General features: G+C 40.5%; 1 protein-coding gene across 1 annotated transcript in view; it reads left to right on the top strand.

Moving 5' to 3' along the window:
* Positions 1–4536: 4536 nt before the first annotated feature.
* Positions 4537–27203, top strand: part of APPL2 (adaptor protein, phosphotyrosine interacting with PH domain and leucine zipper 2) — a 35028-nt gene continuing 12361 nt past the window's right edge. The window contains exons 1-8 of the mRNA XM_063154348.1: positions 4537–4671; positions 9335–9433; positions 19673–19732; positions 20235–20306; positions 22133–22220; positions 24266–24307; positions 24426–24484; positions 25451–25597. Coding sequence (XP_063010418.1) covers positions 4618–4671; positions 9335–9433; positions 19673–19732; positions 20235–20306; positions 22133–22220; positions 24266–24307; positions 24426–24484; positions 25451–25597 — 621 coding nt within the window. The 5' untranslated portion in view covers positions 4537–4617. The remainder of the gene's footprint in view (positions 4672–9334; positions 9434–19672; positions 19733–20234; positions 20307–22132; positions 22221–24265; positions 24308–24425; positions 24485–25450; positions 25598–27203) is intronic.

The raw sequence follows: 27203 nt of genomic DNA, 5'->3' as shown, positions 1-27203 counted from the left end.
ATACCCTTCACCTTCAATGAGGTTTTAATTAGATTCATCCCACCAGCCAGTCCATCTCTGCATGTCCATTTTGGCATATTACTAACATGTTTAATGGAAATAAACAAAGCCATGTGTTTTATGTTAAAACAAAGAACACGACCTCTTGGTCACAAAGCAATTCATAATTTCAGTGGAATTTTATTTCAGTTCAGTATTATGGGTCATACACAAAATCACAAGATACTCGTTTCCTGTGTGTCCAAGAGATGTCCAGTACATCAGATGTCCTAGTATTAATTTAACCAGTTATTTATTCAGATACTATTAAAAAAATTGTTTTGGGATGCTTCTGACAGTGAAAGTACTAAGAGTCCTTTTCACATCTTTCACTTGTATTCATTTGAAGCAATTTATTGCTACTATCATATAACATATCCTCTGTATTTATATATACATTTATATAAAGTTGCACAACTTATGGTAAATTATTACATGTCTAAAAGTCATCTGTAGTTCAAAGATTTGTTACTGAGCACAAAGAAGAATATGAGACACTTTGTTAAAAGCATAAATATACTCAGCTGACTTAGCAAATATGTGACTACCACACCACTGCTCAGAAATTTCTTGTAAAGTATAAGGTGTGAAGCCAAAAAGGAAGCATAATGCAATAAGTTCTTTAAAGATATAATGGAACATATGAGAAAGAGAGCACAATGCACTATGACTTACTCTGCAACCAGTCTAACCAGAAAAAAATAATTATAGTCAGCTCTCCATTAATACTGGGTGGATTATCAAATTTGGAAATAAATTAGGCTAAGGATGCACAACAGCTGCCTTGCTTCCAAACAGTCCAATTAAAGCTGGCAGGGCTTATTAACTCAGGGACAGCACCATCCAGGCTTGGCACTGCTGCTTCCAGCCCTGAGCTGGTGCTGGGCAGTTAGGGGGAAAGCACTTGGGCAGACTGGAAGCATGGCACTGACACCTTCCGTCCTGCAGAAGGCACAGTCCCAGCTGCCACCTCACACTGTGGTCCCTCCTGTCCTGGAACATGGTCAGACTTGACTGGCTGGTTACCAAGGGATTTTCCTGACCATCCTCAAACAGGAACAAGACTGTCCTGTGTAAAACCCCAGTTTCAGGTTTGAAGATTCACCAGTTTCTGTGGGCCTACAGTAATACTGGAAGATTTTATATCATTTTGCGAAGAGATTTGTTAAGAAGACAAATCTTGAAATTCCAGATGGATTCAAACTTTCTTCTTTCCTTTAAAATTGATCATTCTCCCAACTATGAGATTTTTTGGCTACTGTCAGGCTTTTGCTGGAAGGAAGCATCATCTTTTCTTAGAAGTAGGATAATTAGTTTATGTAATAAATTACTTCATACTCAACTCTCAATTATTTATTGATTTTACTTGATACTATGATCTCTTGCTAGTTTTGTAAGCAGTATGGATCACTTTAATTGTAGTTTTTCTGAGGTTTTTCCCTAAAGTTTTCCCACTCTAGGAGCCATTTTCCTTAACATGATTGAGTCATCTGTAGGTTATGAAATACACACATGCAAATTAATTGAGCTGCTTCCTGAAGTGATCTCAAGTTCACTTCACACTTCTGTGGCAGGTCTTTTGAGCAGTCAGGTGACTGATTCTGGGTACTGTGCCTACTGTTTCCCTATTCTCTTTTCTTATGTTCAATGTTCCCAGAATGGCTGTAAGAGTGCTTTTCAGTCAGCGTGACTTTTTGTGGTAGTTGAGTATACTGCATTCAGTACCTGGATATAGAACATGGAAACTCAGGAAACCCAGAAACTGTGTTTTCTTGTGTCAAAGAATGAATCACCTCTACCCAAAGGACTGCCCGTGGACAAGGCACTTAAATTCTTTTTATAATACTGCTAATGCTGCATAAATAAATTGTTGAAATGTTTGGTGGTGGTACTGTGGGTTATTTTAATTCTTTTAGAAACATTATTTGGAGTTACCAAAACTGAAGAATAATTCTTAAGACCCAATAAAACCAAGTGACTGGGAAATTAAAATTAATTTCAATTCCTAATAGGCAACTTTTGAAATTCAAAACCAGCTGGACTGAATTGGTAAAGTTCAATACAAACATTTTTTCACCATAAATAAGCAATCTGCCAAGTTTACAGCTGTGTAGGAAATGATACAACAAAGAATGACAACTAGTAAAAAAATCACCCTTCAGTAAGTTAATGAAGTGTTTTTTGTTTTATTTAAATAAAACCAGTAGAACCTGTTCTGGAAATAACTATTCTGAACTTTGGAATGGCAACAGGTTTCCACTCGTGAACCTCAGACTAAACGAAGACATCAAAAAGAAGAACACAAAACCTTCCAGGTTATTGCAGTGATGTGAAATAAAACCACAAACCACCTCAATGCTTTCATGGTGAAGGAAATACTTCAACTCAATGGGAAAGAGCTGTTGCTGAACTATTTCAAGACAAGAGGGGGAAAGGAAGAGGCAAGAGTTATAACTAAAACTAAGTATTTGGGAAATGTTAAAAAAATGCCCTGAAGGTACTTTAACAGATACAGAAAATCTGATGCAGCATGGTTTTCTTGTTCTCCATTAATGTCAAGTAATGCTTTCAAAATCTCTAGTGAAAGAAAAATAAGGCTTAACACAGACTGACAAAATTGGCTCAAATGTGATCGCAGATTCTTAAGCCTAATGCTTAACTGGTGTCCTATTTCATATTCTGTAGAAAAAAAAATCTCTGGCCTCTTTTCACCACTCTAAAGTTCTCTGAAACATTATTATGATAAATATGTATCTATTTTTATTTTCTCTTTGTGTAAATACATACTAGCCATCCAATAGCTAGAGATTTTTATTATGGTTCAGTGTCTTTATTCAGGCAGGAAAAAGAACTGAATGTGAGACCTCTCTTCTTACTCAAAGGCCTGGAACAGGGAGTCCAGCTTCAGGACTGGTGGAGCAGTCCCACTGTTATGGCTTGGCACATTGGGTTAAAGGTCCCGTCACAAGCTTCAGAAGCAATACCAATCAATGTCAGACACACAGAAATACTGTAGCCGAAATTGCAGGGTTCACTGGTCTTTCTCATACATAATTAAGCAAATAATCATCTAGCCAATCTGCAAAAAGTCTTTTAATTAGGGAAAAACACCCTCAATCTTTATTAGCAATCACCTTGTCATATAAAATGTTTCCTATTGCTTAAGAACAACAGAAGTGGAAAAATCCACTGGGATTTAGATGCAAAAAGCTGGTCAATATTAATGTCTGGAGTTCTTTTACCACACAAGCTGCATTTTTTACAATTTTCTTCTTTTAATAGAGGCCAGCAATATGAGTTATCTGAAGATTGTGAAATTTCTTCAAAGATGGTATTATCTTACAGCCAGTATGGTTGTTTGCATATTGTTTAATTGGCAGGATTCTTCCTGAAGTCTTCAGAAGTGGGTTTTTGTTGTTTGGGTTTTGTTTTGTTTGTTGGTTTTGATGTTGTTGTTGTTATTTTGGGGGTTTTGTATTTTGTTGGTTTGTTGGTTTTTGGGTTTTGTTGTTTTTTTTTTTTCCTTAAATGAGATTCTGGATTTAAGTATCTCCATTTTTATCTAAAGCCACACTGGAGCAACAAAAGCTACAGCTGACAAGAATGGAGCAACTTCCCTGCAAGATCCGTAACCCTGGACTTTTGGAGAATCTAAGGCACCTAAAAGCTATGGACACCCTTCAAAGGCATGTACATAATCAAATAAATATCAAGCTGTGGTTACTTTGCAAATATTAATTTTGTTTAACTAAGCATCCAAATTAATGTCTAAATGCTGAAGTTATCCAACACAATTAAGACAGCATCAAGACTCATAAAAACATAGCTCAGTACGTGAAGGACTAGTAACTCAAAATGCATCCCTTCCAACCCCCCAAGTGTTATGGGGTTATGGTGATATGGGCTATGGCTGTGCTGGGATTTGCCTGTCTCGAGCACAAGGTCCCACAGTTTCTCTTGCAGAACTGTCCATGGACAAGAACAAATGCAGATGCCACAAAGGAGGGTCACTGATAAGCAAGCGGCTGTGTGATGCCAGAAGTGTCCCTGCCGCGCACCTGAGGAGAGCACAGCCAAGGGCTCACCAACAACTCCGAGTCCCCAAGCCCCACGAGCTCAGGCTGGAGGAGCTGATCTTCCCCTGGTTTTTATCACACACACGCGCCCTCACAGCCTCTCTCAGCTGAGGGGGCATCCGGGGCCGCTGCTGCGTCCCTCCTCTCGCCACGGATCTGCGGGAGGCCGCTCCGAGCCGCCCTCCCCCGGCGCCCTCCGTGCCGCGGCCCGCAGAGCTGAGGGCGGCAGGACGCCTCCCCCCACCGGCCCTCCCCGTGACTCGCTTCCTTCGCCGGACGGGAACTGGGCGGAGTGAGCGGCCCTGGCCCCGCCAGCGGAGTCGTCCGGGCGTGCTCAGTGCCTGCAGAGTGCCGCGGCTGCCTCCGCGGGGACGGGACGGAGGGGGAGAGGGAGGGAGGGACGGACAGACGGACGGACGGACGCAGCCGAGCCCCGCCGCCGGGGCGTGCCTGCGCTGCGCATCCCGCTCCTGCCAGGGCTCCGCCGCGCTGCAGCGCCAACATGCCCACCGTCGACAAGCTCCTCCTGGAAGAGGCTCTGCAGGACAGCCCGCAGGTAGCGGCCGCTGCCGGGACAGCCCGTCCGTCCGTCGGTGTGACGCACCTGAGTGCTCGGTGCCGGCGGGTCGGGCTGGACCGGGGTGGGCTGAGAGCAGGCGAGAGCCGAGGAGAGGGGTGCCGAGGGCGGTGCGGGGGGGTGGCGCGGCGGGCCAGGAATTGGTCGGGGCGAGCTCGGCGGTCGGAGCCGTCGGGGAGCGGGGATGCGCTGAGAGGCGCGGGTGGCAGCCGTGCGGCCGCGGGGGAGGTCTGGTGTCCTGCGGGGCGTTCTTCGGGGGAAAAGCAGGCAGAATCTGCTCCTCGGCGTCCCCCAGCGCGGGGGACACTGCGCCCGTTCTCCTCACCGCCCTTAGTGAAACTGCTGTGGCTTCTTCCTCGTACCGTCCTGTCTGGGTGGTGCGCTTGATGGCTATAAAGGTTGCCTGGAACAGCCGAGATGTGTCGGGGAACGACAGGTGGGCTCGGTGCGCTGGCTTCCCCCAAAGGGAAAACGACACCTGTGCGCAGTGAGTCACCTTGCCCCGGTGGCAAAATAGGCTGGAGGAGTGTCACCACCAGCGTGCCTGATCCTCAAGGGCCGCAGTTCCCATATAGGAGCTTCCTTGAGGATAAGTGAGGCGGATACCACCGAAGATGACCTCCTTTGAAGGGGTGTGAGGAACGAACAGAGGCGGTCGCTGCCCTTCCCTTTCCTTCCCGAGTGCGGGCAGGGGAGGATATTCCTCCGTTGGCCCCAGCGTCCCGTGCCCCGCCGCCGGGAGCCGCGATGTGCCGCAGCTGCACAGGGCACCCCTGGCACTGTGGAACCCCCCCCGAGAAGAACATGCCGTGTCTTGATGTGTTCAGGGGCTGGTTGAGTGGAAGAGAGAAGTAACAGGAAGGGGAAAGAATGGAAATTTCGCTGGGGGATGTGGAATGTGTTTTGGGGACAAAGCATGGTGTGGAACGAGATACAAAAGTAGTTGGTGAAGCAGGGAATAAACAAATGAGGGCAGGGTGGATCAGTATGGGTGCAGCTCCCAGGTAAGCCTGTGTTGTAATCCTAAGTCGTGTGCTGATGGATCAGGAGGAGGAATGATAAGGTAAGCTGTAGAGCAGATTGCTGCAAGGTGTTACAGAGTCTGTCATGAGACATTTTGGAGGAAAGATTGGAAATGCACTTGTCAGGACTTAGTGAGCTTTGGGTCTTAATTGCCTCATTTTATCCTGTTTTTTTGGTAATTTCATGAAATCTCATTCTAGTAGGAAGGATTTCATCATCTGTTTGATGTGGCGTATTTGTAATCATCCTTAGGAATTTTAAACTCTGGGCTGGAAGAAGTGTTGAGTAATGTGATGTTACACCAAAGTCAGCCCTGCTTGGAGCAGAGGTTTGGACAAGGTGACCTACAGAGTTCCTTACCAGCCTGAGCTTTTCCATGTTCCACAGTTTACCAGAATGTACCAGATTCATTATGGGTAGTTAGTAACATTTTTAGTGTTAAACTACCCACTGTGTCCTAAAGCTGAAGAAATTGACATGCAGGAGAAATGAACTAATTTACCTCTTCAGTCAACACTTCCCTCAATGATAAGAAATATAACGCTGACTGAAAGCAGCTGAACAATGCAATGAACGGAATTTGGAGGTCATCATTTTTCCTGTGTCCTGAAATGAAGGCTGTCAACGTCTCCTTTGCAATCACTGGAATACCAGGCAATGCATAAACCTGGGTATTGCCAGGATGTTTTATCCTGATTTGGTCATTGGTTTTTCTTCAAGCTCTACAGCTTTTAGAGGGGGTGATGTTTAATTTTTATAATGTCCCAGTGTTGCTAAAATATATTATTGTCATGCAAGGAAGAAGAAGCGGGTTTTTTCAATCTTTTATATTTTTATTACTTTTTTTCACTGGGGAGAGCTTTAGATTCACAAAATCAAGGCAAAAAGTTAATCTCTGTTCCACAGAAATAAGCAGCATAGCATTTTATAGGATCAGTTACTTCCACAAGAAGGAGCCTGATTCTCTCCTGCTCTCTGCAGTTACAGTAGTGCAAAGCGATGGCGAAATGAGGATATAACCTCACTTCGCATAATCTGTGCGAAGTATGTGATTTACATGCAAGACCGAGGAGAATTAGGCAAAGTTATTTCTTCATCAGATTTCTGGAACTTGATTTATCTCTCCCCATCAGTACAGTACTTTTGTCTTGATTTGTCTCCAGACACTGGCTGAAACAAGCCATAAGAAGTGTCTTAATTTTGACATGTTTGGCTACAAAATACAGAAAAATTTATGTCAGCAGTGATGCTAAAATCAAGGGAAGTACTTACATGAAACTAGAAATTTTTTTTCCTGTCCTTGCAGAAGTTGAGACAATGTTGTGAATAATGGAGCCTCCTAAATGTTAGCTTAATATTTGGATTACTGATTTATTTCAGCAGAATTAGCTTCTATTCCAATATTTGTCAATACAGCAAGAAAGAAAATACGTACATGCTGGTATTTTGTTACAGTGATTTCATGTGATATTCTTAAATGTAAAAGTTTCCAAGAATAACTTCCAGACTGTCTGAATAATTTGTCATTTTATTATTTTTGAACAATGTGGTAATAACAGAGGCCAAGACTTTCAGAAGTTGGTTCCTGGAGCTGTTTTACCTCAAACCGTATTTAGACAAATGAAAAATCTGAATCTGCAAAAATTCAGTAAAATTTACAAATGCAGCTGACATTCCTGGTTTTGGGAACCTTTTCCAGCAGGCAGAAGTGTGTGATTTGTAGCCTACTTCAGGCAATTTCTTTACAACCTTTGAATTTTGGCTTCAGATTTGGCTTGATAAACATTGTGTCAAGTTTTATAATTTTTGCTTTTCCCAGTTTTATTTTTTAACCATCTTTGTACCCTGTACTTTTTATGTGCCATTGTAACACAAACCAGGTACACAAATTGAGTACTGCATAGATACAAAATAGTTTGTTGACATTATTTTGCTTTACATCATTGAAGATAAAACATTTGAAACCAGATATTTTTAAAAATCAATATGTTTGCAGTTACTGAAATAATATGTTAATGTGGAAGACACTCAAAATCATGCCTCTGTCCTTACAGGGAAGTTCTGTACAAAGGTGCTTTAAACATTTGGGTTCGTGGTATAAATTTCATTGACTTGGACTTCTCTCCATTCTTTGGTTTTTATGTTCATTTAATTTGAGAACAATACTTTGTAATGCATATTCCCTTACATGCTAGGATCTCAAACTAGCTTCCCAAACTGCCAGCATCTCTCAGGTAGGGGTTGTTGTAGCAGCTCAGCACATCAGCCAAGTGAACTGTTGAGAGCTTTTAAAGCTGCTCATAGGAAGAAGGTTCTGAAAAGAACCCAAAGACTGACTCCCAGGTCATGTATTTTAACCACTGATCAGCACTAGTTTCTGACTTGGATACTTCTCAGCAGAGATGAAATCATAGTTAATCATAGGCCAGAATTCTTGAAGGATGCTGGTGTTGAGTTTTCCAGGATGAAGAAAGTCTGGGTAGAGAGTTTTGCAGAGAAGAAAAAATGCCTTGAAAAATGCACGTGCCTTCTGTCAAAGCAGCGGATTATCTTAAAACTTTGAAAACAAATTTCCCAAATTTGAATCAGGTACATTAGAGATTCCTGTAAGAGGGGGATAAATAAAGGCCTTGCTCTTTTACAGGACTGACATGTTTATGAAAGTATTGGAGTTTATGTGTGCCCCTCATGTAAGCAGATGAAGCTCATTAATATCATAGGGCTTAGCTGTACAGATGGAGAGACATTTCCAGTTAGCCTCTAGTAGATTTGATTTATCAAAGCTAAGACTAAGTATGGATCATGAGTTTGTTAAAGAGACAATCTTTCCTCTTTAATTATTGTAAAGATCTAGCAAATTTTAGAGCCCAGCATTATTCTGAAATATCTTTTTTATCCTATCTTGGGAGCTGTGTCAGCAACATAATTCTTTATTCCTGACAAATCTGCCTGAACAAACCAAGGGAATTTCTGTCTTTTAAGATAACAAGTTCTTCCTTCCCCTTCCTGCTTGCTGGCTAGGATGAATTAGTAGAGTGAAGAAAGTACAGGGTATCTCTGAGTGGGTGTATCCTTGTGTGCCTCTTGGAGATGAACACTCAGTTGTTTGGTCCAGTGACATCAGCTTGCTTTGGCCAGGGCCCCTTAAGAGTTGCTCAGGACAGTGGGGAGTGAATAACAGAGTGTAAATTATCTCAGTGGAAAGGGATGCTTTCAATGCAGTCTGACACTGGAGAAGTAAAATGAGCAAGCAGTGGTGTTTGACCCCCAGTCCTTAACAGGGTTTGAATTACTGTCGTCAGGAAGATATCCAGGATTTTTTACATCCCTGATTATGGACTATTGGAAGGACTGTTAGTAGGAGCAAGAGCCTGGGAGTTGTGATGTGGCTCTAGCATTTTATTAGTTTGCATCCTTGTGCCTCAGTTTAACATCCCTAATAAAAGAACCTATTTCCACATGTTTAGAGATTCTGAATAAACAGAATCATGCAAGTCAAGGGCATATTATTTCTGATTGTTTTTTACTTTTTACTACCATCTCTTTGTAGTTGTTTGATTCTTTTTTATATTTCTGCTTAGGACTGAAAGCTTTGCTTTTTTTTTTTCTTTTATTGAAGACTCGTTCTTTGCTCAGTGTCTTTGAAGAAGATGCAGGAACCCTTACAGAATACACAAACCAGTTGCTTCAGGCAATGCAACGAGTCTATGGTGCCCAGGTAATTTTTCATTTGTATTTCTTTTGTTCTATCTGGAGTAGAAGATAAATTGCTACTATGATGCTGTTATTTACATTAGAGTTGCTAAGTGCATGTTTCTTATGTGGTTTAAGAGGAGTTGTGGGTGTTTATCATCTGATAGCTCAACCCCTTCCTGCCTTGATGCTCAGAAAAGTAGTATTCATTAAAAAAAAAAAAAAAAAGTTCTTTATTTTGTCTGCAAACAATTAATCAGAGTGAAACTGTGCTGTGTCCTTACCTTATGGTACATTGGGAGGCCAGCCTTGGCAAAATTGCTTGCCAAAATGCAGACACAATTCCCAGGTCTGCACACTGACTTTAGGCACCTAACTTTGATGCTGTGATTCGCCTCATGGAGGGAACTGCCCATGTCCATTGATTACAGAGCAGATGTGCACTTTGGGTCATACTAAAGCCAAGTGCCTAGAGTAGTTGTGAAAGAAATGAGCAGGAGCAGAAAAAATAACATTTTCTAGAGTGTTTACATGACCTAGATGACTAAATCCCTTTGAAAGTAAAACCTGTAAGAGAAATTGCATGCAGTGCTTTGGAAAATGTAAATCTGAGTGATTTTCAGTGAAGCTGATTCCCATGTGCATAAAATTAGGTGTTTCAAAATTCCATATTTGGGTCTTTAAAGACATACACAGTGTCTCATGGAAGTTTTGCAAGTATTTACATAGGTTAAATTCCTGAGTTCACTAGAAACAACTTTTCTGTTCTTAAACCAGTAAATCAGAGCCCACTGAGAGATTAAGAGCTATGGGGTATTTTGAATTTACCTGAGGAGTGCCTGATCTCTACATTATTAGAAATCAGCTCAGCTGTAAGTCTTGCTATAAGCAAGACTTATGTCCATTTGATGGGATTGCTCTTTGGATGACTGATAGTTTGACCTGGAAGAACAATTTGCCCAGGATCTGGCTGCCTGCACCTGGAGGATCAAGCTTTGGAGAGCTTCACAGTCTCCACATCCTGGATGTTGTGCAAATGCAGAGCAGCCATAGGTTTGTAGCACAGCTTAGGTACGTAGGAAATTATGCAGGGCATGGCCAAGGGCTTGAGAGGTGGCATGAAATCAGCACTAAAAGTCGGGGATAGGCATTTTGGTGGAGTCACTGTGCTTTAAGAGTAACAAAGAGTGTGGGCATGTTGTGTGGTAGGCATCTGACAGCAAAGACTGAGTAGGATTGAAATGGATGAAGAAGGGAATCAGGAGATAAATCTGATTCCTAATGTCCCCCCTGAGGGCTTCATGTCCCTTTCCACTGCTGATGACATTTTAGGCTGGCATTTTAGGAAGTGGTTGCTCTATGTGATTCAAGAAAAAAAAGCGCTTTTTCTGCTTTTCTTTGCCTCTTCCTTTTCATCTTGGTTTTTAGCCTTCTCCATTTCTGTTTCACCACAATTACATTTCCTTTTTCTTCTCATTGTCTCAGTACATTTACCCATCACTATTTTGCAGTACTACTGAGTCTACTTCATTTTTCCAGCACTTACTAGTATGATGTAACTATTCAGTCGCTTGTGACTATTTGATATAAAATCTGATTCTTTAAAATAGGTCTTTGGAGTTTGATGCAGTTTTGAGATGTAGAAATAGAAGGGTAATGCTGAATTGCCTACTAAACATAAAGTTAGGTATTGACAGTTAAGAAAAACGTATGTGGTATTTCTTGTCTGCCTAATCACAACTTGAGAGAAAAAGCACTTTTGTTGATATGTTATCTGGGCCTCAATAGCAGCATATTAAGAGATGTTACCAACCCTGTAAAAGCTGAGTATTGAGAAGCCACTTTCTGAATTTGCCTTTTTATTTTCATGATTTAAATTTTGACTCTGCAAAGTCAAATTTTCTCTTTGCAAAGTCATTGTCATCTCCTGCTCTGATTTCCATGTCTGTAAGGTAGGAATTACAGTTACTGATCTACTTTAAAGCAATGGCCATAAAATGACTGGGATCACAGTCAAGGCAGTCAGACAAAGCATCAGTGGATTGTACTAGTATCCAGTACTGAAAATTCTGGGTTTATGCCCCCTCAAAACACTTATGACAGTTTAAAAAAAATGTTAATTTTGTTTTCTTCCATAGTTTTTTCTGAACTTTAACATTTCCCAGATGTTTTAACCATGTTTTCAACAGTTTTTTGGACTAGCTTACTGGAAATTTGGCGTTTCTTCTGATGAAAACTCTGATTTTCATGTTATTCAAGCCACTGTAGCTTGTGATCAAATAACAATAATTAATGGCTCTCAGGAGATTCAGTGCAGAGTCTCAGGGGAGTAGCAATTAGTACCAACTGCATGCTGTCTCTAGCTGTGTCAAAACACTGCTCTGTGTGGAGAGCCACACTAAATTTGTAAAGTGACAGCTCAAACTGCTTCAAGCACTTTGATCAGTGCATTTGAAAGGAATGTGAAAAAGAAATTGTAAAAAAAAAAACATTTAGGAAAATAGGAATCCTTTTAAACATCTTTTCAGACTTATGTGTGTTCAAGCAGGACTTTAAAAAGAGTGTGAGGAGGGATGTGCAACATCCTGTGTAGCAGTGGCTCTGCTGCCTGGGCCGCAGCTGGGTGATGCATGGATAGCAGATTGCCTTGGCTGCAAGGCCCTCAGTGCTTTACAAGCCTCTGGTTGCCCTGCAGGATGAGGACAGTGCTCTCACCTCCTGGGCACCCACACCACATGGGATCAGGTGGTAACTCTTTAGTGCAAAAGAAGCTGTGATGCTACAAGGTAGATGCAGTGTGTGATGCCCTGATTAAGAAGTCACAGGACCCAAAAGTGGCACTAGGGGAGTGAGGTTGCCCTGATGCCCTGATTAAGGAGAAGTCACAGAACCCAAAATTAGCACTGGAGCAGTAGGGCTTGTTGATCTGGCAAACCAATGTGATTAAATACAGTGAAGCATTTTTATATTCGTCAAATAAACCACACCTGTGTGAGTACATACTTCCTTCTGTACATCTCCCAGCTGTGCTGTAGTACTCTGGAATCGTTACCACAGCAGTTGTCTTATACAGGAGATCTTCCTTACAGAGTTTATTCTTGTAGTGCTTCCTTCTTTTGTGCAAGCCCTGGTGTTGCAGATCCATTCTGCTGATTTCTGTGAATGTTGTGTTTGTCAGTCTGGATATTTTATTACCTGAGCAATATTATAATGCAGCAGCAAGCAAGGACTGTTAGAAAATTTAATTTGCTGAATTTACAATGCTGAGGTTCTTGTAATAGTGTATGAGCAAAGTGTGCCCAGTTTACCTTCCTGACCACTGTCATAGTAAATTGTTTTCAGAGCTTTGCTGTCATTTCCAGTTCTCCATCATGCTCTAGAAATGGCTGAGCAGGGAGTCTTCACTTGAAGCAAAATGCCTTTAGGAAACTTAGGAGACTCTCGCATGTCTGCTGACTATTAGAAGAGATAAATAGTTGAGCAGGTGAGAGGAGAGGAAGATGCATTCTTTTGTCATTGTTAAGATATTTCATCTCACGAGTCCTGACTAGACCTGTCTAGATACAGGGGCAATGATGTCAGAAGAGGACTACAAAGAAACAAATGTATTTATCAATATATCTGGAGAGGGAACAGCATGGGAATTGTGAAGCATGATCTTGTTCAGCATCTCTGTGAGCAGTTGTCTTGTGATTCCAGAGGCACACAGGCAAAGCAGCAACAACTGCTGTAGCTCACTGCCTTTTTACATCCAGACTCTTACAGAAACTTTTGACAATTATGGAACAGTCTTGGTTTATAGGTACCATGTTATGGGTGTCAGGACAGCTTGAATCTGTCAAGCTATTTTTAAAGTAGTGCTTTATAAATGTTACTTCTCTCTGTAAATTCATGATTCCTCATGTCTGCATTTTTCAACAGTGCTGCTTGTTTGATTTTCCTGTGTATTGCCTTCAGGAGGCTGTAACTCAGTAGTTGGGTGTCAGGCTCTTTAGACTTTGCGTGGACTTTCATATTGATTATGTTGCATAGCTAACCCCAAGTGCTGAGAGTTCTTGCTTATTTAGCAAGTAAGCACTGATACAGCTTTTCTTTTAATGGTTTTCTTTTCATGTCTAAGGGAACATTTGTGTTGGCTTTTCAAATTATAAGACCTTTTTTTTTCCTAAAACGTTTTGATGGAATAAAAATTAAGTTAGCATTTTATAAACTTCTATTTTGACATAGAGAAGCTTCAACAGAGAGTTAGAATGGGACAAACATTTGCAGTAAACGACAATGGTCATCACTGACTTCTGTGAAATACTGTGTGTGTTATTATTCCATACTTGCAAGTTTGCATCATACCTCTTACCTTCCTGAGGCTTATTCACCATATATTGCTGACAGAGATAAGCAGAAGATTACTACATGAGAACTAATGTATTTAATAATATTACAATTATTTGTAATGCCATTACAAAGGCATGGGAGTTGGGTTTAGTGCTGCCTATAAAGTCAGAGTTGTCACCATGCCTGGAAGCAGGTTAACATTGTGCCAAGGAGGATCTGGGGATCTGAGGCAGCATGAATGTATAGATATTCTGCTGATAGTAATTGTTTTGACAGAAGAGGTTCTTTTTGTACTGAACTAACCATCCTGTAGCTGCTTTTGGTGTTTTTCAGCAGAGCTTTGACTGGTTGCTTCTGTTCCTTGGAGCTGCTGGATGATTCTTTGCTGAACTGTTCCCATTTGTTAGGATAGGATGCCATGCTGTGAATCACCACAAGGGCAAGCCATATGTTAGCCTGATCTTGTAAAATGCTGCACAGCCTGAGCCCCCTGGTGATGCTTAGCTTCTGCAGCCCTGGGTTCATGTTTCCAAGCCATTTAATATGCAAACCTAAGCCTGTGGGTCTGTGCCATTTGCTAGATTGCTGGCTAATTCTGTTTTGTAGGAAGGTAAGCATATGTAAAGGAAGCTGTGTAAAACTGTTGTATCAAAACCCAGTTCTTTCTGTGCGGTGCCTGATTTTGAAGGTAAATGTGTTGCCTGGTTCTGAAGGGGTGGACAGGCTGGAACTACCTCCTGGGTCTTCCACTTAAATCACATACCTGGATCTTCTTTCTCTTTGATGAGGCATTAAGTTTTTCCAGATGTAAGCCAAAATTTATTATGTGTTATTCTGGACATACAGAGTCCATGGATAAATATGCTTGTTTATATGAAGCAGCCTTTGGCAGTTCTGTGTTACATTACTTGTAGTTTTAAAAATGCCAACTGTAGCTGTAATAGGAAAGTTGCTTTGCAGAAAGCTTCTTGGAACTGGATGTGCTGGAATAGTTCTGTGTCTTTGGAAGTTAATTTATAGGTCGACTTTATCTTTTACATGCCCTCAAATCTGTTGTCTGTTAGACAACTGTCTAGAGAAATATCTTTGGATTTCAGCAGATTAGTCCTCAGAGTTTATTTTGGAAAAATACATAGATCCTAAAAATGGATGGACTGCCTCACTGGGAAATTGTAAATGGCATGGATATTTTATTACAGAAGTTAGAGAAAAATCAGTGTCTTCTGATGATACAAACAGCTTAGTGAATACAAGTGATAATGAAGAAGGTGGAATCAACCTGATGTCTTTACTCTGGGCACTAGCTTAGAAAGTAAGACAGACTTTGTTTTTTCCCACTGACTTATTTGAAGGCTGGGTCAGGTATTGAAGTAACTTGAAAATTAAACAATATTTTTTATACTAGCTGTTTTTCGTTTCTGGTAGATTAATGCTAGAATCAAGACCTGCTTTTGTTACCTTATCCATTTGAACTGGACTTAGAGAAATTTATTCGTAGGGCTATCATGCAAGCCAGGTTTAGAGAAAAGTGGAAAAAAAAGTCAGCACATCTGTAATCACTACTGATTTAATTATACTTATTTATGTATGTTTTTTTATTCCTTCTGCTATGTTTTTTTTACATTAATGCTGCAGAGATGTCTTACCTGTTAAGCAAAACGATCTAGTGCAAATGGATTTATTTGCAAGGCCCAGTACTAGTTATGTTTCCCTTCCTTTTAGAAGGCTTCAATTTCTGTTCAGGACTTTTTTTTTTTGAGTTTTTGCATGATATATCATCTCATTGATAGCTGTCCTACTCCATAAATGTGGGGTGAATTCTGAAATGTCAAGATAATATGGAGGAGATGTGGAATCAGGAAGGTACTGTAGTTTTTCTTTTGCAGTGATGTATTGCATTGCAGCCACTTCAGGACAAAGGAAATCAATGTTGCTGTATCCATGGGAAAATGCCTTGGAAATAGATTAAAACCTGTTAAAATAATTTGCCTGGATTTAGTGGATCTATCAACTGAAGCAATGCAAATAACTTCTAAGTCTTGAAACTGAATGGCAGCAGGGTAGGGGGAGGGGAAAAGGCTGATTAGGAAGAAATGGGAGGAGGATTAAACTAAACTTTCCCAGATTAGTGTGCTTAGCAATGCAGTATTACCACTAGGTCAGCAGAGCATTTTGCTTGCTTGTGTTCCTTGTGCAGTGGAGTGTGTTTCAGCTTGCTAGCTTAATTTGATTTGTTTACAGTTTTTGGGCATGTGCCTGTTTTGTTTTGATTTTTGTTTGGGTTTTTTCCCCCAAATGATACAATGAATGATTTTATACCTCTAATGGGAACTAAGTCTGGCAGGTGTTAGGAGGGAGGATGAAGGACCCAGGATTAATTTTTCCACATGGGTAGGGATTGAGTAACAAGTCTGTGGTGCTCTGACACAAAGAACTGAGCCAATAAATGAAAAATGTGACCAGCTGGCAGCAGTGGGTTGTGAACTGTTGTTCCCAGATCAGCCTAAAATCCCAGAGTAAGTTTTGTGTCAGGCACACCTCTCAGTTTGTTCTGTATCTGGAGTAGTAGGCTACGAATGTCTGCTTGGGGTCTGTAATTAACTGTTGTCACCTGGTTGTGTACTTGGTAAGGTGTTGTTCGTTTACACCCCTTTGAGATCCTCAGAGTTGCTGTGTTCTCCCATCATCCTGTCACATACTGGAGATCACTCCTGGGGAGTGGTGATCCCTGGAAGATGCTTATTCCACATACCTCTTTACACTGCCCATCTTCAAACTGCCCCACACAGATGAGTAGTGATGCCCTTTGAATATTAAGTGAGGTAATTGAGGATTGAGTCTAAAAACCAAACTGGTAGGCTTTGTGGATGGTGAACACAAAAGAACAGGATGTCTTCGGCCAGGGTTTTTTGGGGTTGGGGATTTTGTTTGTTTGTCTCAGCCCATTATTCTGAAGCTTCTTTTAGTGTTAGCAAATTTAGGCCAGAAGCATGTCTTTTCCAGATTCAGAGCAGATCACAAAACTGCAGACTTTGCAGGAATAAGTAAATTGAAACAAATGGCAAAAAGAGGCATGTTTCTGATACTTGGTTTATTTCAAAAGATTTCTCTCACCCTGATCCAGCTGTACAACTTACAGGTGGCATCACAGTTGCTGTATGAGGACTTAGAGCTGGGTAGGAACTGCAAGAAGACTGTCTTTGAGATTGTGTTTATGAAAAAGATGCCAGGTCTGCGAACTTCTGATTTTTTTTTTTGTAATGTCAATTTCCTCCCACATGCACACAAACAAACCCTTTTAATGTCTTCTGTATACTTGCAGGGAGTCCTGTCCTCCCTGACATAAGTTCATTGCTTGCTAGCTCCCACTTGGAAGGTGGCAAAGTCTCTCTGGTATTCTTACTGCTTGGGGACAGATAATTAAGGCTCATTCCTATCCACGTCTGAGCCCTTAACAGGGTTTATTTTTTATTATAAGGCAGAACATCCTTTTCCATCCTGTAGCTTGGGAAATACTTGAATGCCAAGTGTTTGTGTAAAGCTTTTTCATTGTCAAAACTACGTAATCTGTAAAAACTCCTGCAAATCTTAGAGGAACCATTGGCATTATTGTTGTCTGAAAGTGTGCTTATTACTAATTGGGCTGAAACAAGAAATAAGACTAATCCGTCACTGTGAAGTGAGAATAGTCATGGGATGTGCATGACCTGAGCATGGGCCCACATTATCTCAGCTTTGAACTCCTGTTGATGTAGGGGGATAGAATATAAAGATAGTGAAGAAAGTAATCTTACCGCTAAGGAGTTGCAGCTGGGCCAATTATCAAAGATTAGGAACAGGCCTGACTTTAACAGGCCGCAGCTGTAACCAGTGAGAAGAAGATGCTATAAAAGAGCGAGATGGCCCCTTGAGAGGGGAGCTGGAGTCAGTTGGCTGCTTTGTGAAGAAGAGTCTGTGCTCTGAGGAGCTGTCCATGAGACCTACCAAGAAGGCACAAAACTTTTGCGATATGGAGACAGCAGTATGGAACCCCTACAATAAGATGACAACGTGTTAATACCTTTTAAGTCTCTGCTGTGCCATCTCCTCCTGCCTGGGAGTGTTATCATCATGCTGTTTTAAGATGGTCAAAATTACCTCATTCAGCTTTTCCTGTCCTGTGTTCATATGCAGCTGCTGGTACATAGGCTGTGGCTGGTTTGGTTTTGCTTTTTTTATTTTTCCCCTGAGCACTTGAGCACACTTTAAGGCTGACTCAATGTTGGGCCCTGCTGCCCTATAGACCCCTGTTCCTGGTGTGTCGAGGTGGAGCAGAAGTACTAGGCTGTAATGCAATATGTGATAGGTGGCAGCAGGCCAAAGCAAAGGGTGTTTCTGGGTCTCTGGCCCAGGTAGTTCACTGTGCTGGGCTCTGCTTGCTCAGGATGATAAGGGACAATAAGACAGCATGCAAGTTCTGTCCCAGTTTTAATGGTTTTCTGTATCAGCCCTAGTAAAAAGGGCTCTATTAAAGCAGTTCAGAGATCTGTTCCTAGTTTTACAAACTCTCTATGGCCTTATATATTTGGAGACAGGAATAGTTTGTTAAGGTTTAAAATTAAGTTTAAATTTACTAGTTCTCTGCCTTTCTGAGGATGAGAAGGATCTGATAGGGATTAAGATGGGTGTCAGTTACCCCCTTCTCTTTTTTCTTTTATTCTTGTTGTAAGTCCTTGTTAACAAATCAGGGACAGAGCACTTGATATGCTAGTCTTAGGAATACATTGATTAAAGATTGACATATCCAAGTGCTTGTCTGGTTTTTCCAGCTGTCAAGTAAAATTATACAACTTCCCTACAAATCTTACCTGACATAAGCACATCTTAAGTGTGTGTGTATTTTCAGGAAAAGACAGATGTGCTGGTTTGTGCTCTTATAGCCACTTAAAGTACTGTAATTACATTGGTACATTCCCTGAGTGTGAACGCAGTGTGAGGCACACCTTCTGTTTCTCTTTATTGATGTAGGTTTTGGGGAGAGATGATTAACCAGTATGAAACATTCATTTGCTGGTATGGCAGCCTATGTCTTTGATGTTGTTCTAGTTTTGTTATATTCTTGTGATGGGGGAAACCCAAGCCTGAAACCAAATCCCCAAACATTAGCTCTATTCAAAGTAGTTAAACTGTAGATCTGAAGCATGTCCCTCTTACTCTGTCGTCATGGCTTAAGCCCAGCTGGAAATTCTACCAGCCCCATTTGTGGGGCTTGCCCAACCCCATTTCTGTTTGCCTCACTCCAGTGGAATGTGGAGGAGAATCAAAGTAAAACTTGTATTTTGAGATAAAGGAAGTTTAATAATGCAAAATAAAGTAAAATACAATAATAATGGTAACTTATGATAACAATAATAAAAAGGGGAAAAATTGTGATGTGCATTGCAGCTGTTCACCTCCCACTAACTGATGCCAGAGCTCTCTTCCTGAACCCCGACTGGCCTCCCGTTAGGGTACTTGCCCCAGTTTATTTACTGGGCCTGATGTTCTGTGGTGTGGAGCATCCCTTTGGTCCTTTTGGGTTGTCTGGCCCAGCTGTACTTCCTCCCAGTTTCTTTGCGTGCCTTCTCATTGACCAAGTGTGGGACAAGGAAAAAAAATCCTTTACTTAGGATGAACACAACTTCACAAAAATCCAAAACATAAGTGTGTTTTCTGCACTATTATTAATCTGAATCGAAAACACAGCACTGTAACAGCTCCTGAGAAGAAATTAACTCTGTCTTAACTGAAAGCAGGACATCTGTGCAGGTATTTTGGGACTAGCTGTTTGCACCTAGCTGAATGATGGTGTAAGTAGTTTCAGATTCAGTCAAGAAGTTCCTAACAAAGTAGTGGTAACAGCAGCACTGAGCACCTTTCATTATTTCTATTAACATGTCATTTTTGTTTGTAGAATGAAATGTGTCTTGCCACACAACAGCTTTCAAAGCAGCTCCTTGCCTATGAAAAGCAGGTATGTTCAGCACGTGACTTTGATTTTTTTTTCTGCCTCAGCACTTGTGAAGAAATCTGTAAACTGTAAACCAGCACTTTTCTGGAAGTGCTCGGGGCATTTGCTTTACTTGGTATCATGTGAAGGCAGTTGTGAATTTCCCCAGGATGTTCAAGGGAGTTGGGTCATTTCTGAGAATCTTAAGAAAAGAACCGGATTAGAAAAAACCCAAAAGGGTACAAAATCCGAGTTAATAAATTTATGAAGATACAAGTCATTTTGTTCCAGTTCTATGAGTTTAAAATGAGTATAATAAGAATTAAGTGTTGTCCAAAATTAATTCATTTAACACAAGAAGAGCAGAGTAAAATTATGTATATTAATGAGCTTCTGTTTTTACATTTATTTTTAGTATTTGTTGCATTTTGTAGAAATATTCATTAGATTTGCAGTAAAACAAGCGTTGTATTTTATATTCGTCTTTAAATAAAGTTATCAACCAAATGTGTTTTTCTATTTCCAGCATTTTGCCTTAGGTAAAGGAGATGAAGAAGTGATATCCACCCTCCATTATTTTTCAAAAGTTGTGGATGAGGTAATTTGAATTGCTAATATTCTCTTTTTACAATACAGAATATTAGTGGTTCTTCTTTGGGTCTCTCCTTTTGATTCAGAGCCTTCCCACTGAAGGCTAGATTTAGAGAGTTTAATTTTGGGTAAAGATATTTGAAACCACCCTTCCATAATGGTTAGAGCTGTTTCTGTGGCTTCCTCCCATATTCTGTCCTCAGAACAAGGCTGAATTTCCGAGGGGAACCTAGAGAATAAAACAGGATGTTCCATCTAGGCTAGGGCTATCTTTTCTATAATTCCATATTAAAATGACACATTTCTAAGTTTTAAACACTGCAGTTTGAACCAAAACTTGCTAGATGTGGATGCAGGGCAGCTGTGAATTGGTAAAGTTGCAATTTAGTTGCTATGAGATCATGCAGAATCCAGAGAAGTTTAGGGAAGGCTGCAGTACTGTGAGGTGAAGACAGTGAATCTGTGTGCACTGAATACTCCCATGCCCTGGAGGTTTTTGCTAAGTACTGGAAGTGTTTGTAAATGCTTTTGTTAGACCTGCCCATGTAACTTTTCAGTATGGCCTTGGTATCTAGGTCCTTCTTGCTTAGGTTTTGTCAAATCACTCTCTCTGCTTTGAGCAGTGCTGTGCCATCAGAAAAGTCTGTTCTTGTTGGTCTACTTCCAACTTTGATTAAGAAGGCAAAAGGCTGTACTGAGGTCTGCTGTTTGGGAGAGGAGAGAAGGTTGTGGGAAAAAAGTAAGTTAAAAATTTTAGAGCCCGTGAATAACTCTGAGGATGTATTGAGAGGAGTCCCAAAGGTTTACTTTTTTCTTAGGCTTTTCTTTTTGCATGTGTGTTCTCAGGATGCTTGAAAGTAGCATTTGTTATCACAAGTCTTGCAATTGCTTATGTGCCTCCAAATAGATCAAAACAAGAAGTTTATCCTTCCCAGGTTCAAGAGAACGGTGACATTTGAGGGCAGAAAGCTGAAAGTTGCTGCTCAGTTCTGTCAGTCACATTTTCCCTCATGAGAACATGCTCCATTCCTTGGCCTCCTTTTCTGTGTGTTAGCTTCCCCTTGTACCTGTTTTAGTTGTCTGTTCTATCAGCATTGAATTGTATTGTCTCATGGGAGATCCTCAGTTCACCCTTACCTGCATGAGGCTGCCTGGAGGTATCCAGGACACTGAGCAAACAGGCAGGATATCACCGCAAGGTGTTGCACCCTCCTGGTGCTCCAGCAGTGTGACTGATAGCTGTCCTACCTGCTCCCATCTCATATTCCTACCAGGCCAGTGTTGACATGAGAGCCTTGCCTGCCTTCATCCTAAATGGTGCCACGTGGGTGCTTTAAAACAGCTGTTTGCTGAAGTTTAGAAACACAAAAACAACAATGGGCAACTGCTGTCAAGGGAAAATACTTGAATGGGATCTTGCGTTGCAGTTGCCCCCTGTTGTGATTGTGTCCTGGTTAGTCCTTGTTCATGGAAAGACGCTGTAGTTGTGGTGGTGGGACTGTAACTCCATGGCATTGAGACTTAACTAAAACAGGTCAATAAAGGATAATTACGGTTTAAATCATGTTGTGGTTAAGCATTAGAATTAATGGTCAAGTGAATTGCCCTAATCCTTCATGCGGGAACTGAGAAGTTCTTGGATCCTTGAGAAATACCAGGCAGGAATGAAACATTTAGGGAGAGCATCCCATCTGACTTAGATACCATGAGAAGTGTATTTCAAGTATTGAAGTACATTATATCCACTGGACACAAATGGCAGGTGTGTTTTGATGTTCTCTGTGGTTTGGGTTTTTTATGTACATTGTGTCTCAGAACAATTCTCTGTTTCAGCTCAATATTCTTCATTCTGAACTGGCAAAACAGCTTGCAGATACAATGGTTCTCCCAATAATACAATTTCGAGAAAAAGATCTCACAGGTAAATTTTATTCTAAGTTTCAGTTTTCCTTATATGCTCCTTCTTGTTTATTTCATCACAAACTGAGACATAATGTTTTACTCAGACAAAAGCAGTTCAAGTTCAAGTTTTATGCGCCATATGGTGCAAGTTTAAAAATACACAGTTTTATTCTTTGTTGGGTCACTGTGTTTTTATACTAATGTAATTTCACTGAAGTCACTGATGTTGTAATTGCCAGAAGGGAAATTTAGCAGTAAATTGGGCTTGCAAACAGTATTTATTCCACTTCAGAAGTTTGGGGCTGTTTGACAAGCACAAGCAAAAATGTTGTTTTAACTTCAGAGAATAGTATATTCCGTCCTTTTTAAGGAATCAGTCCTCTTTAAATTTTTGCCATGCAAGGGTAATTCCATGCAAGTTACCTGATTTCACAGATATGGGATTTCATTACTTAAACAGCAAGGCAGTAACACAAACATTTTATGTAATTACAGAAGAAAAAAACTCATATGCAAGGTCAAGGGCAGTCTTACTTATGCAACAGAAATCTGACTTTTTGCAGCAGCATTTCTTTTCTTCTCTTTTTTTTCTTTCTTCTCTTCTTTTCTTTCTTCCCCCCTCTTCTTCCTTCCCACTACTTATTTCACTTTTTGCAGTCCCACTTAGGTCCTTCTTGTAGACATCATTTTGGTGTGAGACAAAATGACTACAGCAAAACATTGGCTGGTTTAAGTTCGTTATAGGATCTGATTGGAAATTGTGAGGACATCTAGGTGTCTATGTTAACAATATGTTGTTTATCATATACTGTCAAATATAAAGGAGAATTTGGATGGTAAGATGTTGATGGGATAAACATTTCCTCACCTCTTTCATGTGGCCTCAGAGATAGTAATTCTTTTTCCATATTTATGGTTTCTTCCCTCTTGTTCATTAAAAAAGATATGAAAACACATATGAAGCCTGCAACCACAGCTTCAGCTGCTGCATGACAAAAACCAAAAGTTTCTTCAACTTCCTTGGATGTCTATTTTTTTTTAAATTCTATCCACTTTTTCTGATGCAGTTTGTAGAACAGCATTTTTGTTAGAGACCTGGCTGCATTGGAATTTCATAGAGGGATTAAACAAGGAAGCCAGAAAGAATAACTGTGTTATTGTTTTTACTTTTCATCTTGTTAAATCTATATTGAATATTGTAGAAACCTCTAAATACAAGTTAGTTACAAATGAAAAAACCTTCTGTCTTTTCTTCATCTGAGTCATAAAGAAGCATTCTGGGGAAAAAAAAAAGGTGGAGTGAAACGGATTAATGAGTAGGATGTTAAAAATAATCAGAGACCATGATGACATCCTACAGTTTCCCCTTGGTATTTTCACAGTTGCATAATGTCTGTTCTTGTAAATGTGCTTTCTTTGTAACTTTTTGAGAGAGTTTTTGCCAGTTGCAGAATATGTTGGTGAGGATACTAAGAGTAGCTTGTGCCTGACACTTGTGAAGTTACATTGTCTGTTCAGTCTGTCTTCTCTCTACCTGTATGAGAATCTCATGGCCAGTATTTGTAATGCCAGCATCATTACACCAGCAGTCAGGTGTGTTGTATACAGATTTATTTTCACAGAGCAGCTTAGCAAAAATGTTCCACACTGAGGGAGATTCATGTACAGGAAAAAGGCTTTACTTCATACATCCATGTGTCTTAAATTTCCAGTATCACATAAGCACTGTCAGGTTGTTCAGAACTGCTGATCTTGCATGATAGTGGTGGGCCTTTAGTCAGAATAAACATACTGAAATGGTGCTTTTTTGGACAAATGACACTGGCAGATAAGGCATCTTTCTTGGAGTGACAACTTGCTCAATAAAATAAACTCACTCCACCCTTAATTATTCATTCCTCTAGCAGCTGATCTGGTTTAGCGTTTTCAAGACAGGCACAATGCATACGTCTCTGCTGTGGAAGGGCTGGAGTGACTTGGACAGTAAATATGGCATAAATGGTCTAAGTTGTACAAAGTGTTCACAGCTGGTTTTACTTTGAATATTTGATTTCTCTTTTCCAGAAGTAAGCACACTGAAGGATCTCTTTGGCCTTGCTAGCAATGGTATGTGTCGCTGTTTTGTTTCTATTCATGTGCAGCTGCTAGAGCAAAGAAGACATGTTGAATCCGTGCACATACACATATCATATTTCTAAAAAAAAATAATATTCCTTGTCTACAGAACATGACGTGTCCATGGCAAAATATAGCAGGTTACCGAAAAGGAAAGAAAATGAAAAGGTAACAAATGTGAAAGGGAAAATAGAATGTTTTCATCAGCCGTTCTGTCTGCATCCTTGTTCATTGTGAACTTCGGATAGTTCATTGCTTAAATTCACAGTAGCTCAAGAATACTTGTGATTTTGTTTCCAAGCAGACACAAAGCTTTTAAACATCAACTCAGCACTCATACCTGTTTTCGCCAAGTTAGGCAAGTGGTGAAATATTGTGCTCAACTAGAGCCTTTCAGATCCATGGGAGCTTTTCAGATAGAAGCAATCCAAGTGACTATAAATAGCTTTGTATAGGCCTAGAGTTGTACAGCTGAGGTGGTGATGCAGTATCACTGAGCACAATTCATTGTGAACTGCCATGAAGCCTTGTGTCTGCTGTTCCTAAAGCATTGCATTTCTTTGCATGTACCTTCCTGTTTAATTACTCTGTATGGCCTGTCATTCCACTCAACAGTGCACATAACTCTCTTGGTAGGACTGTTCTACATTCCTCCTTCTTTGCCCCCTGGACTGCTATTCTAAAATACATCCCTTTGTCAAAAAGTGTATGGCTGGCCCTGTCCTGAGAGTGAATCTGTTCTACAGGATGGTTCTTGAAAGAAAATGCCTTACAGAGCACAGTGTGATATAGCATACTGTTAATTACTCACCTCTGAATTCTGCACTTGCAGACTTATGTTGTGATCTCAGCTGCAAATAAATTTCTTGCACAGAGATCGGATCCAGATTTTTAGTGGCATTAGTTACATAGTTTGTAGTCACTGGGGCTCCCCAAATGCTTTAGTTTCATGACAGATAAAGGTTTGAAGTACTTGCTTTGAGTTTTTGATTTGCTTTCTTTGTTTCTCATACTTCATTTTAACCTGGAGAAGTTCTGTAAAGACAGTGATTTAAAAATAACTTGAAGATGATCAGTAAATGCATCCATATACACAGTAACACTTTGTCAACCTCTTTATAATTTTTTGTTCAGCTTAAGGCAGAAGTTGCAAAAGAAGTGGCAAATGCAAGAAGAAAGCAGCACCTTTCATCCTTGCAATATTACTGTGCCCTGAATGCTCTGCAGTACAGGAAGAGGGTGGCTATGATGGAACCTATGCTAGGATATACACGAGGACAGGTATTGACAGCAAAGTGTCTGTATCACTTAGACATGTTCCTGGGAAAGGTGAAGCATTGTTGTTCTGGATTTATTTTGAGACCTGACAAATTATAACAAGGGTGGTGGAGAAACAATTTGCATTCAGCTTGCCTAGATTCTATCAGCAGATTTTGTGTGTGGCAGATAGTTGAATGTTTAGATATTCAGGAAAGACACTAATGAAAAGAAAATCCAATACACTTCTATGCAAAATCAGCCTAGGGTTAGTCTTTTCACAGCTGAGCTAAATGCAGTATCATTTACTTCCACTGTTTACCCAGTCTGCACAAACTCTCCTATGTAGCAGTTCCCTTCCTGGCACATAATGTTCAGCATACTAATGAGGAGTGTGCATGGTGAGGAACAGAGCATGCTCTCGAGAGCTGGAAGGACAGAATAGTAGAGAGGATTGAGCATAAGGCTGGCAAATCCTTTTTCTAGTTTTTATTCTAACAGCAATTTGATAGAGCATTTCTCAACTCTGACAGTCTGACCCTCCAGAATATCAGGGGGATCAACAAACCAGTATTATCACAGCACTTGATTCTCACTATCACCCATTTTAAGGGTCTTTGATTTTGATGAAAGAAAGTGTTTGGAAAATGAGAACTGGGCTATGAAAAGAGGAAAAATGGATGTGGTGCTCTGTTTGAGATTGTAGTGTGGATCATCATCATCTACATCATCCTGTCTTTTGCAGCCCATGTGCCTCATTTAAAATAGATAGCGAATGAGGATTCAGTCACATTCCCCACCACAGGAGATCACACTGCTTCTCTGCTGTAGCTATCCTAAGTGAAAGAACTGCATTGATTTCCTTTACTGGAAACCAAACAGAACTTTCCCCATACTTCATCTGGCAAAACTGCTTTATCTCAGTGCTTTATATGGGGAAGTCTCAGGTTGTCATGGGAATGACTGAATAACCAGCAGCCAGTTGATGCTTAAATTTTGTGAACTGCCTTTCAGTACAAATATGTATTTTCTTAATTAATTATTCAAACATGTGTGTCCAGTTTCACATTTCCAACAAATGAGTAGGTCAAATGGAAATTTTGGAAGAAGCAGTGGCTAATAGAGGGTTCATTTTGACTGAAAACTGGCCATCCAGCATTTATCATCAGTGGATTTTAGAGCTCTTTCCTCTTGAAGCAGGCTTCAGAAATAGAATAGGTAAATCATTCTTTAGGAGGCCATTCTTCCTCTCCTTTGTAAAGGGAGGCTGTGGTCTATAACATTTGCTTTTACATCTCTTCCCAGAGTAGATCACTGATTTTTATGTGTTTATCCTGATTAATTGCACACGCATGCTATCTGTATCCATGTTTCCTGCAGTTGCCAGTAGGCTCTAATGATGACTGATAGTACAAGGTCAAGTCTACACCAAGTGCTTTGCTTTATTGTGTGCCTGCTGATCAAAACCAGCTAAGAGAATTAATCTTCTGTCACATCATGTGCACTTTGGCCCTAGTAGCTTATTTTTTTAGCTCCTTCAGTAGAAGAAAACCAATGGTAAAACTGTAGTGGATACAACCAATTGCTCTGGAGGCTTCTGCAAGCACAGCTACACTTTCCTGACTGACTT

Source organism: Melospiza melodia, chromosome 4 (assembly GCF_035770615.1).
Source record: "Melospiza melodia melodia isolate bMelMel2 chromosome 4, bMelMel2.pri, whole genome shotgun sequence".
Classification (NCBI taxonomy): Eukaryota; Metazoa; Chordata; class Aves; order Passeriformes; family Passerellidae; genus Melospiza; species Melospiza melodia.
This window is presented reverse-complemented; position numbering and strand designations above follow the sequence as displayed.